The sequence below is a fragment of the Onychostoma macrolepis genome, chromosome 13 (genome assembly GCF_012432095.1).
Source record: "Onychostoma macrolepis isolate SWU-2019 chromosome 13, ASM1243209v1, whole genome shotgun sequence".
Classification (NCBI taxonomy): domain Eukaryota; kingdom Metazoa; phylum Chordata; class Actinopteri; order Cypriniformes; family Cyprinidae; genus Onychostoma; species Onychostoma macrolepis.
In genome coordinates this window covers 16,150,010-16,163,049 of record NC_081167.1, presented here as the reverse complement: position 1 = coordinate 16,163,049, position 13,040 = coordinate 16,150,010, and the positions used below count along the sequence as shown (strand labels likewise).

At 36.8% G+C, this 13,040-nt stretch overlaps 1 protein-coding gene across 5 annotated transcripts; it reads left to right on the top strand.

Annotated features, from left to right (window-relative positions):
- The first annotated feature begins 322 nt into the window (after nt 1-322).
- erlin1 (ER lipid raft associated 1) lies at nt 323-7,706 on the top strand. Of its 5 annotated transcripts, none has more exons than XM_058796596.1 (12): nt 323-443; nt 1,400-1,527; nt 2,017-2,098; nt 2,302-2,348; nt 2,485-2,546; nt 2,721-2,846; nt 3,015-3,088; nt 3,174-3,232; nt 3,831-3,922; nt 4,009-4,098; nt 4,183-4,262; nt 5,336-7,706. In XM_058796596.1, exons 2-12 carry the CDS (start codon nt 1,415-1,417, stop codon nt 5,555-5,557), a joined length of 1,047 nt encoding a protein of 348 aa, XP_058652579.1. In that variant the 5' UTR covers nt 323-443; nt 1,400-1,414; the 3' UTR covers nt 5,558-7,706. The 5 variants fall into 5 exon arrangements, with proteins under 5 accessions (XP_058652579.1, XP_058652578.1, XP_058652576.1 ...); XM_058796595.1 differs by having other exon boundaries at nt 333-455; XM_058796593.1 differs by having other exon boundaries at nt 391-511.
- Nucleotides 7,707-13,040: the final 5,334 nt, after the last annotated feature.

Sequence of the window (13,040 nt, the reverse complement as noted above, 5' to 3'; positions counted from 1 at the left end):
TACACATCATAGATATGTATGGTACACATCGTACATATATATTACCAAATAAATTCTATTGCTTCTATACTCTTTGATATTACACACACATTATTTTTAATCATTCTTATTAATGTTATTAGGTAGTTTCAACGATTAGATGAGAACATTTTTATAAATATCTTTACAAACGCGACGAATAAAATATTAATAACAACAACAACAACAACAACAATAATAATAATAATAATAATAATAATAGTAATTATTATTATTATTCATTGGCTAGTAGTTAGATTTTTTAATTTAACGATTTGTCTATGTCATTTTATCCCAGCAGGAAGCCTATTAGTGACTTTTATTTTGAAAGTGTGTTTGAGGCGGATTTTGAAAGGGAAATCAGTATCGGATTCACAAAGCGTTTCAGTGGGAACCTTCAAACCTACAATGTTGGGCACGGCGTCGTGAGTAATAAAGTAATGTCCTGCAAAAGCGAAAGGACAGCATTGTCCAATAACTAATTGAATGATCGGTAAATGCCTCCTGCGGCTACTATTAGCCCCTCGTATATGTCGTTTAACTTGACAGAAGGTCGTTTTGCCACAAGGTTTGCTTGCATTTCAAATAATTAGCTTAGTTAGCCAGCCGCGGGCGTTGGTTAGCTTAAATTCAGTCTTGTGAGTGCTGTGATGGCTTCTGCAGTGTCTAGATCACGTGAATGACTGTAACAGTTGTTTAAGCGTGTGTACCGCCAGATTACGCTCATTCCTGTTAGATCGTGCCATGTACAGTAGTGCGTGCGAGTCAGCACTTCATTTGAGGAAGTAGCTAGCCTACATAGCGAGGACAGGGAATGGAGAGGCTGTGTTAAAAAAGCCACCGAGTTCCCTATCTAGACCGCACCATCTGCATTCGAACAAAAAGCTGCGCTTGTGCTCTTGCTGTCTTTCTAGGCAGCGTCCTAGGTGTTGAAACAGAGCCCGACTGCAATTCCTGGTCACTGACAGCCTTATGATTGACACTCGTTTCCTAAAATAGCTAAAGGGGGTCATGCAGCTCTCACGTGTACGATGTTGCCATAAGAATGTATTTGTATACTACATTTGCATTTGGTAACATTACTTCCGTGTGTGGTGGGCTGTGGGTGGGTCTAATGGACTTTGAAAACCTGTTATCTCAGTTTGCTGTGCAGCTCTCCAGAGATTAGTTGTGTGTGTGTGTGTGTGTGTTTGTGGGTGTGGGTGTGTGTGGGTGTGGGATCAGTTGAGGAAGGTTATGCAGCACAAGTTGATCTGCTTACATGTTTGCAATTAGGGCCCTTGCTTGTGTTCTAAGCTGATATTTTGTCACCTAAACTGAGTGTTTTTTTTTTTCTAAGGATCAGCTCAGCTTTCCGATCTGCAAACTTGTCTCTCCGCAGGTGACTGCTGGCTAAATGATAATGGCACATGTTGGGGCAGTAGTCGCAGCAATAGCCGGTGTGATGGCCATTCTGCTTCATTCTTCTATACACAAGATTGAGGAAGGACACTTAGCTGTGTATTACAGGTGAGTGTAAGGAAGTTGCATTGAAAATATGCACAGGTTTTATGTTGCTTATGTTAATAATTAATAAAATACCTGTACTGTAGTTGTAGGTTGGTGGAAAGGCTAGATCAATTAACATATATGTTTGCAGCTTTTCATTTAAGGCATAGTTGATCCAACGAAGAAAATTGTCTTTTGTTTTCTATAGAACATAAAAGAATATATTTTTTGTCAATATAATGGATGTCAGTGGTCATCAATACCATCTGATTATCAACATTCTATATTTTCCTTTGTGTTCCATAGAACAATGAAAGTTGCAGGTTAAGTAAATGATACCAGAATTTTCATTTTTGGGTCAATTATCTCTTTAGATATTTTCACAGCTTCTTTATAGTAACAGACGTCATAAGAATATTTCTACAAAATTTTAATTATTGCCATATTTATAATTTACATAATTACTTTCCTTCCTAATCCTGGTTCATGTTTTTTCCCATTTGTTTTCAGAGGAGGAGCTTTGCTGACAGCTCCTAATGGCCCGGGTTACCATATAATGCTGCCTTTCATCACTTCATATAGATCAGTGCAGGTACAAATGTCATGTATTTACAGTCAGCCCAATAAAAATGAATTCTTGTTTTATTACAGCTGTAATTGTATATCATTTATTCTGATTTTTTTTCTGTGACATTTAAAACATTTAGCAAAAGTTTTTATTAGAAAGCTAGAAAAGAAACCAAGCTAGAATTTTGTTGAAGATGCTGATTTTTTTTCTTCTTCTCATGTTTCTAGACAACTCTGCAAACAGATGAAATAAAAAATGTGCCTTGTGGAACCAGGTAATCCTTTGAGTTGTTGTTATTTCATCAAGTTTGTCCTGTAAAACTACTTAAAATGGATCATTTTTGGTCATCATTAAAATGCACTGGATATTTTCTGAATGAAAAGAATAATTTCTTCTAATGTCTTCCACAGTGGGGGTGTCATGATCTATTTTGACAGAATTGAGGTGGTCAACATGCTTGTTCCATCAGCAGGTAAGAGCCTTTAAAGGGATAGTTCACCCAAAAATAAAGGTTCTGTCATCAATTACGTGATCACCCTCAAAGTTCTTCAAACCTGTATGACTGACCGTCTTCAGTGGAAGGAAAAATTAAATGTTTAGGCTTTATGACAAAACAAGGTCACGCTTTTGTTCTCTTCCTCCACAGTGGTGGACATAGTAAAGAACTACACCGCAGATTATGACAAGACGCTAATCTTCAACAAAATTCACCATGAGTTAAACCAGTTCTGCAGTGTGCACACACTACAGGAAGTCTACATAGAACTGTTCGGTAAGTCACTGATATGTCAAACAGTTTATTCAGCCAAGTATACTGTGAACTTTCAGTTGTTTATATGAGTGCTGCAGTTTCTGCTGTGTCATTAGTTTTGTCTTTGGTGCCTTCTCACTGCAAGAACATTTGTCATGGACTTGCATTTATGTCGTTTTTGTTTGACAGACATAATTGATGAGAACTTAAAGACTGCACTGCAGAAGGACTTGAATGCTATGGCTCCTGGCCTCACAATTCAGGTATGGTTTTTTATCTCTATGGTTTTGACTCTGTGGTTTCAGTTTTGACTTGAGCAGAATTACATGATTCCATGATATTTTGCAGGCCGTGCGAGTCACCAAACCTAAAATTCCTGAGGCAATCAGAAGAAACTATGAGCTAATGTGAGTTAATATATTATTAGTATATATATGTGGTATTAATATATTAAAGCCTTGAGCAGTTTTAAGCACTTTTTACTCTTGCTGATTTTTAAAAAAGTATGTATTGACATTTTATAAACACTGGTGTTCAAAAGTTTGGAGTTGAAATGTTTTTGAAATAAGTCTTTTATTCTTGCCAAGGCTGCATTTATTAATCAAAAATACAGTGAAATTATTATTACAATTTAAATGAACAGTTTTCTATGTTAATATTTTATTTTAAAATGTAATTTATTCCTATGATGGTAAAGCTGAATTTTCAGCATCATTACTCCAGTCTTCAGTGTCACATGATCCTTCAGAAATCTTTCTAATATCCTGATTTGCTGCTCAAGAAACTTTTCTTATTATTAGCAATGTTGAAAATTAGTTGTGCTGCTTAATATTCTTGTAGAAAGTTTTTTATTTTTTATTTTTATTTTTTAAGATTTTGCTGAAAAATAGAAAGTTCTGAAGAACAGGATTTATTTGAAATAATCTTTTGTAACATTATGAATTGTCCTTGGATGCATCTATCTATGGTTTTAATCAAAATTTCCCTCGCTTTCATCATCTGCAGGGAAGCGGAGAAGACCAGGCTGCTCATCACCGCTGAGACACAGAAAGTGGTGGAGAAGGAGGCTGAAACTGAGAGAAAGAAGGCCATCATAGGTGAGTCTAAACTTCCAAATATAATGCTGATCATGTATGGAGTCATGGTTTGTCCTCATTCATCTTATGTGTTGCTCTTATTGCAGAGGCTCAGAAAATGGCTCAGGTGGCGGAGATTCACTTCCAACAAAAAGTGATGGAGAAGGAAACTGAGAAAAAGATCTCTGAAATTGAAGGTCTGGTTTATCTACTGAGAATTTTCATAGCACGTGCCATGCAGAGTATGTTGCTCATCAGACACATTTCTTTGATTGTAACAGATTCTGCTTTCCTGGCAAGAGAGAAGGCAAGAGCAGATGCAGAATATTACACTGCTGCAAGATTTGCAGAAGCAAACAGGGTAAAAAACAACTTTTTGTGTTGCTAATGTATTTTTTAACCATTTAATATTAAGAAAATATGAAATATTGCTGTAAGACTGAATACTCAATATTCAATACTTTATTGCTGTAACTTTTTAGAGAAATCCTTGGAAGAGCCTGTTTTTAGTTTTTAAAGAAATTTAAAAGTGATATTTGGTGCATTTAAAAAATGTTAAAACTACGGGTTTAAAGGAATAGTTCACCCAAAAATGAAATTTGGCTGAAAATGTACTCAGCCTCAGGCCATCTAAGATTTAGATGAGTTTGTTTCTTCATCAGAACAGATTTGGAGAAATTTAGCATTACATCACCAGCTCATCATTGCATCTTCTGCAGTGAATGGGTGCCGTCAGAATGAGAGTCCTAATAGCTGATATAAACATCACAATAATCCACAAATAACCCACACCACTCCAGTCCATCAGTTAATGTCTTATGAAGTTAAAAGCTGTGTGTTAGTAATAAACAAATTCATCATTAAGATTATTTTAACTTCAAACTGTTGCTTCTAGCTAAAATAATGCTAAATTTCTTCAAATCTGTATCAGTGAAAACCTACATCTTGGATGGTCTGAGGGAAAGTACATTTTAAGCAAAATCTTCATTTTTGGCTGAACTTTTCCTAAATTACAGACTGGTTTAAAGGGATAGTTCACATTCAGTTGCTGGTCTCCATTGACTTGCATAGTGTTTTTTTCCCCCATACTATGGAAGTCAAATGGGACCAGCAACTGAAGGTAAACTATCCCCTTTAACAGTAAGTTTGTTCAGTTTTAGTGCATATCTGTACAATATAATCTGTACAAAAGCACATAATAAAGTAGATTTTGTGTGAAATATTTTTACACTTTTCAGCTTACCCAAAGCTCAAATATCCCTTAACCTCAACTATATTAAGTAAGTGCCTGTGGGAAGCTCTAGCTGTTGTCGTAGTGGTACTAGTGTCCACTCTGAACACATGAGGGCACATTGACACATTTCTTCAGCAGAGATGATTCCACACAGGATGTGCTCATGTCATTTATCACACCACTGTCTCCCTCCTCCACAGATGAAGCTGACACCAGAGTATATGGAACTGATGAAATATCAGGCCATAGCCGCAAACAGCAAGATCTACTTCGGTCAAGACATCCCAAACATGTTTGTAGACAACAGAGCCTCCCATCCGACCGGCCAGGGTGCGGCAGACTCGGCAGAGCAGCTGGAGGCCTTGAGTATGAAAGAGAGTCTTAAGAAAGCGTCCAAGTCCAAAGCCACAGAAGGCCACTGAGGGGCCTGAGAGCTGTCCACCCCCCTCTTCCTCTGCTGTTTCTCTCTCTCTCTCTTTGTGGGGCATGGGTGCTTGTGAGGCATGCTGACATGGATACTTTTTACTCTTTTTCTGCAGTGGGGTTGGGTGCTTGGCTAACTGTGCTGCAAGTCAGTCAGCTGAGGAGACTGACACAGAGCCTGTGGTTTTCCAGCAGTCACTTGTGGATTAAAAAGGAATGTCCAGGAACTGTGCTACTGAATATTGCCAGGTCAAATTGATGCGATCCAAATCCCCTCCCTGACTTACATCGGCATGCTTTTTCCTCTTTTTTTTTTTTTTTTTTTTTTGCTTTCAACTTTTGCTTCTGTTTCACAAATCCATGCTAATTATTTGGCATATGCAGATGCATCTATGTGAAGTATGTGAACATTTCAAGGTTTACCTTTATGTGTTGTCTTTTACATAACTGGAATTATAAGGCATCACATTAATTGAGATCAAAGGCAATGGCCGATGCAGCTACAATCCGATAAAACTCAATTTGTAGCCAACACTTGTCATCTACTTTTCCTTCATATGTTGTTGAAGGGATACGTCACCCTAAAGTTTAAGTTGTGTTGTTATTTATTCACCCTCGTGTCATTCCAAACCCCTATGGCTATCTTTCTTCTGTGGAATATATTAAAAAATATATTTTAAAAAATGTCTTCTTTTTTTTGTCCATACAATAAGTCAATGGGATCCAGTGTTTTACCTCCCTTGGACCCCATTAACTTTCAATAAATGGACAAAAACCTTTTTGTTCTACTGAAGAAAGAAAGTCATGCAGGTTTGGAACAACATGAGGGTAAGTATCTGATGACAGAATTTTAATTTTTAGGTAAACCATCCCTGTATAAAAGTCCTCATTTCCATAATCACTAACTTCATTATCACTAAAATCTTAATTTAGTCCAGCCACAACTGCAGAGATCAGTGGCTTTTACATGTGTATGTAATAATCAGATTGTTTTAAAATCACCCCTGCTTGTTTCTTATTGATCTTTGATTGAGAATTTTGACACCTGAATACTTTGGTGTGAATTAAATTGAATATAATTTCAGAAATAGTGGGTTTGGTATAGTGTTGTGTAGTGTGTTAGTTTGTTGGTGCCCTGTGCCTGTTTTTGAATTTTTGGTTCTTAGGTGGTGTCACACTGAACATGGGTATGTGGCTTTCATAAAGTTTCATAAGATGTTGAAGTTTTGATCCAGGGCTCCAGCCTTTGAAAAGCTATGAGATGGACAGCTAAATGATTCTATATAGTTGAGTCCATTTCTTTATGACTGAAAATGCCTTTATGATTTTAGTTAAACTTGTTTTGTCATTACTGGAAGGAGTTAATTTCAAAGGGAATTCAGTAACAATAAGGGCTGCTGTATTATTAGGCACTATTGTTTTTGAGGTTTTTTTTAGCATTGATGGGTGAATGCATTAATGATCAGACGTTCTAACAACATATTATTGCTTGCTGGGAGCCAGATGATGATTTTCTGAAGCCTCAAAAACTTCATAAGAATGTCACCACTAGGGGAAGCCGGTGTTCTTTAAGAATCAAACTAGACCTACATGACTCAAAATCATCTAAATCAAAAATAATAACATCTAAACAAGGCTTTGAATAGTGTCTACTCGTACTATCTCTCAGGAAAAGAGACTTGAATGACCTGGATTTGTTTTGTTGTTGTACACTACATCAAACATAAGTTGTAAGGTCAGATATAAGGTCATGTTGTCTGTGTAAATCTGTCACACAGCACATAGTCTTACATCCTCAGCATAATTTTCCATTAAAGAGACAAGCATTCATTTAATGCAGTTAGTCTGGCTTCTCCTATTCCCCCGTAAAATTGACTTTTTGTTTTCCTTCAAGGTGCAAGTTTAATTGTCTCAAAAGCTTTGAAGCAATTCTCAAAGATTTTTCTGTTCATAAGATCCCTGTGATTCTTATGGCTGATTAAATGAGAGAGGACAGAACTTGACTGCCCTGGAATAAACTCACTCTCTGAATGTCACTTTTTTTATGTCAGCATAATTTAAACGCCTAATTTTAAAACGTTTATATGCAAAATTTATAAAATTTTGACTCTGTTCTGTGAAATAAAACCTATTTTGATACCACGAAAATGTTTTCTTGGTGTTGCAGTTGTGTCATCATACTGTTCTTGCCTTGCACATTAAGGAAGTGTACATCATGTCCTATTAAGGAAGTTTCTCAAAGGTTAGCGTCATAGATTGTGTCATGAATTAAGTGTGCTTAATTTAATATGAGTTGGATATATTTCTCAGAAATAAGAAATACAAACTAGATCTTACACATGTAAGAACTATATTTTAAAATCTAAAGCATAAGTGCATGCAAAGCTTACCACCATGATGGGTATATTCAAGGTGCCACTCTTATTCTAATATTCAGATCTTCAGATGTGACTTTGGTTGCTCCTGAAATGTATGTTTATGGGATTTTCACCTGTTTTTAAAGCAGAATGATGTGTGATTACATGCTAAAATTTAATAGATTTATTTGATGTCTAGACTCTAGAATATGGAATGTGTTTAAATCTCTAACCTGATGACAAAGAGAAAAAAGGTCCTTGTTGACATAAAAAATTAGTATTTGTTAATCTTGTATTCAATCTTACATTGACTGTTTTGGGAATAATCTGATAGCCAGTTATTCTCCAAAAATAACTCAAACGCTTGATGAACAATACCAGCAAGCAGTTATGACCCATATAGTCCTGTTTGCTTTGCAAATAAAGTCAGAGTGTCTCAGTCAGTGGTATTTGTCCAAGTCCAGGAAATGTCAAAAACTCTCATCGTAACAAGTAACAAATTAGCTTGCTTCAACTTTTTGATGCAGGACTCAGACTTACTAACAGTACATGAGTGGAAGAATGACAAAGGAAGGAAACAGTCACACCAGGAAGTGGGCAAAAAGGTCTATGTCTCCAGCTGACCTTCAAGAGAGAACAGAAGCTTGAGCTCCCCCAGGAACTCCTGAGTAAATATCAACCATTCAGATCTGGTCACCAGACTGAGTCAATCCCCAGACACAGAGTACATTTCCTGTCCCTGACAGTGAATTTAGCATTAAGACTTACAGACTGTATAAAAGGCATGCTGTTTCTTCAATTAAAGTGTCTAATTTTGAAAATGAGTCTGTATATTTTAGGTTAATGTGTCCAGGATGTACCACATATTTCCTTCCTCCACCACTCATCAATGATATATAGGAAGTGGCTCCACCAAAACTAAAAGTGGGAGGTGAAAGAGACCAACAGTATTTTTGATTGTGGTTGATTTGTCAGACCAACATGATTGCAGATTCCATTGTCTTATTTGATTTAAACAATGTTTACTCAAGAAATGAACATTTTCATTAACTGAACAGAACTGACTCTTAAGTCATGTTAAACAAAGTTCACCGGACAGCAAGATTTTAATGACTCCTAAATGACTTATACAGGATACATCACTTACACAGTCTTACTCAGCACAGGGGACGCTGGCCAACTTTTCTTTCCATAGTTCACTGAAATGGAATGAAAATAAGCCACATGTGCACTGTTAGATGAAATATCCACTAAACCCTTTTATTTATTTGTACTGGAAAAACTAGGCCATCATCCTAGCAGGACACATACCAGCAAAACCTTTGTTTTTTCTGTTTTTGTAGAGCTGATGGCAAATGTGTGTCCTGCTTACAACCATTGCAGGAAGGGCAGTGCCCAGGTTATTTGGAGGGACTCTGGCGTAAGAGACTGCCGTGTTCCCATGGCAACTATGATGAGATTTATGAATTACTAGCAGCAGCTTGAACAATTGTGTTCTGTGTTCAGTCTGGCTCATCGCCCTGCTCCGTCCCCTGAAGCGCCGCGCCGTGCTGCCGGAATTTACCAGGGAGTCATGGGGCAGCTTCTGTAAGGACATGATAGATGATAAGCCTGGCTTCTCTCAACCGGCTCTGATTAGCACAATAATGCAGGCCAGTCTAAGGGGATTTCTGCCAGCTCAAATCTGATTTTGTGACACATGACATTAGGGTTTTAACAGGATATAGTAAACTGATAGCATGTGAATTGAAATCGATCTTACTGGTTCTGAAAATATATTTTGCATTATATACACACACATAGTACCATTCAAAAGTCAGTACTTTTTTTTTTTTAAGGAATTGATACTTTTCTTTTTATTTCTATTTTATATATATGTTGTTCTTTTCAACTTTCTATTCATCAAAGAATAAAACATACTTAAAAATATTAAGCAGCACAACCGTTTCTAACACTGTTAATAATAAATGTGTCTTTAGTGCCATATCAGCATATTAGAATGATTTAATTTCTTAAAAACTTTTATTTATGAAAACTTCCACCTCAGCAAAATTGATTGTTTGGCTAAAAGCAATACAAGCCCATTGCAGTTTTGTTACAGAGTCAGTGATTCTGAAAATGTAGCTAATATAAGAGTGATTTCTGAAGGATCATACGAGACTGAAGACTGGAATAATGACTGCTGCAAATTCAGCTTTGCCATTTCTTGCCAAAGTCCGTTTTTACTTGTATCTGGCATTTGGCAAGCGTTAATGTGCATATGTGTGTGCTTCTCTTATCTTGCCAAGGGAAGGAACAGTTATCTTACTGCTTGCACAACCCTTTACTCATACTGACTCAGTGCAGGTCTGTTTTTGAGAGGTGAGATTTGAAAGCAATGCTTTGAGGTTTGTTTTACCCCTGGGTGTGTCACAGGGTTAACATCTCTCCCTGATAACACCTGTCTGAAACCCGAGTTTATCACTCACTCCGTTTTTCACTCCAAGATTGTTCCCATGCTTGTCATCGGTTTCCTCCTGGACTAGTTCATTTCAACACTGGCACAGTAATGAAACTTAAATTAGGCCATCTTCAATCCTGCAACTGTCATGTCTAGAATAGTAATCAGTTAAGTATTTGTCTTTATTGTATCAGCCAGGATGCATCTCATTTAGACTAATAGATACTCACTGATGGATCATGTTTCTGATGACAGCAGACAGCTTGTTTACAGATTACACAGGCGAAAAGTTCAACAGAGAACACAGATTGTGTTATGTGAACATCTGCCGTTATATACAGCAAGGATGCAAAGGAAACATCCATGCAAGTCAATCCCAAAGTACATTTATGGATCTCTCTCATCTTCAGTGATCTCAAGAAAAACGAAGTGACTGTATGTTGGAAAACACAATAAACATGCCAATTACCTGTTATAAAAAGACATTTTTATTTACAGAACGTTTTCTTAAATGTTTTTCATTCAGTTTGATTACCATGTGGTTTTCATTGCATTGCAAACTCCTCCCTCATTAATCTTCCAAGAGTCATTTAAACAACATAAAAGAAAGAAAGGCTTCAGACAGTCATGTCTTGGTCTGAACAGAAACAGATGTACTGGGATAGTAATCAAGGCTATCCCATACAGCTGAACTCTTTCAAACAAATATTTTTTTCTTCTTCACTGGAACTGTACCATCACATTTTTATGAATTTACTATGCAGTGTCATGCCTTGAGTTTTGTTTGTTTTTACTGTGTGCAAAACAAAACAATACTATTGTCATGATATTTTACACGTCTTTACTTGACCTGATGATCTCAACCTTCCAAATGTTGATAAATTGCCATAATGAACACTTAGGTTGAATGTCTCTGCAGTGCAAACCCAAACAGCACAGCGGTGAAGACTTTCAGTTTGAGGTTTACAGGCCTACCATTATCCATTGCTCTTAAAGGAATATTCTGGGTTCAGTGCAAGTTAAGCTGAATCAGCATGCAGCATTTATGGCATAATTTTGATTTCCACAAAAAAACAATTTTTGATTTCTTTAAAAAAGATCCAGGCCTCAGTGAGGCACTTACAGTCAGTGTTGGGTCTAACGCTTTACAAGTAACACAAGTTACGTAATCAGATTACTTTCCCCCCACAAGTAACTATAAAGTAATGCATTACTTTTTAATTTACAAGAAAATATGAGTAACTTTTAAATAATACTTTAAATAAGTAACACCAGTTACTTTGCTTTCCCATTTATTGACTAACAGCTCTCATGTACCCATGTTGAGAGAAATCACGAGTAAGTGCAAAGGCGTTGTGTGCGCTGTGTAAACATGATGGTTACTGTAGATCTAGACTAAATATGAACATGCATTTACTCATCTCACCTGCACAAAAACATTTTCAGTATTCCTCAAAATGACAAAAAAAGTTAAATGCAAACTTAAGATTCTTGTTTATTATTTTATATAAATGATGTACAAGTTGAAAATAAGTTTTGCGGTAATCAGTGTTCAATAATCAATCAGTTTCTGTCAACTGATCTCAATGTGTACCCAAAGTATTCAGAATTATAAATAAGTGCAAAAACATACAACTTGAAAACAACCTAAACATAATTATGAATGGAGTTGTGCATAAAACATGATGCCAAATAAAACATTTGAAGACCAGATTTCTTTGAAGTGTAAGCACTAAACACGCACACTTGAAACAGACCCTAAAAAGGTAGTAAAGGAGTAAACGCTTTCATTTGAAGACATTTGAACAATCGTGGAAAACCCCCCTGAAGAGGTGTATCTGCAGAACTTTAGTTTACTTTTTCTCTATTGGATTGGACTCTTTAAAACTGATGGTCTTAAAAATTAGACATTGTTATAGACCAGAGGGAGTACCACACTCATTCTCTCTTTATGAGAACAACTCCCGTTCCAGACGTTCTCACAGTGTGCTTCATATGTTATCTGCATGCTGAAGGGCTCAGGCATGCTTTTGACTGTAATTCAGTGTGACTCAGAGAGCTTTAATGCTGCTTTACCACCCAAAGATCCAACCCCCAAGTTTTGCTGGTCTCTTTCCGAGAGCTCAGCTTGAGTCACCAGGGAGCTCTGAGAACTTTATGGACATGTGAAATACTCAAAGAGAATCAGCTTCTTATAATTATTTCCCATATGAAACATATCTCTTTCAAGATATATATTCAACCAATTATAAGAAATCATTCGTAATTCATGATAATCTCATACATATAGACAGAGAAAGCTTTTTACCGTTCTCAACTTTGCTTCAGAAATGTTTACACTTGGTCCGAGGTTTCCACATGGGGTTGATGTTAGCATAAACACATGCCTCACAGGAGAGACACAAAGTGATTGCAAATACTGTTCCCGAAAATGGCTTTGTGAACTCCTCTGGCCAAAAGAGCAGAGAGAGGATGAGCGGCTGCAATTCAGCTGGAGCCAAATCTGCATTCTTGAAGAAAAGCTCCAAATTACAGGTCTCCCCTTTGATGACTTTATGATAAAGAATAACTTGTGGTGAAAACAGGGAGCTGTTTATGGCACCCAGGGAAATACAGAGAATGTGATGTGTTAGTACCCCTGCGTGCATTGGATAAAGGGGGGAGTGAATCTAACCCTGGCATGGC

What these genes read in the sequence shown, in the direction of transcription:
- erlin1 (XM_058796596.1), top strand. Translation starts at nt 1,415, where the DNA reads ATGATAATGGCACATGTTGGGGCAGTAGTCGCAGCAATAGCCGGTGTG. An exon ending in AATGTGCCTTGTGGAACCAG is followed by an intron (nt 2,349 to 2,484) that starts GTAATCCTTTGA and finishes TGTCTTCCACAG; the next exon opens with TGGGGGTGTCATGATCTATT. An exon ending in GAGAAAGAAGGCCATCATAG is followed by an intron (nt 3,923 to 4,008) that starts GTGAGTCTAAAC and finishes CTCTTATTGCAG; the next exon opens with AGGCTCAGAAAATGGCTCAG.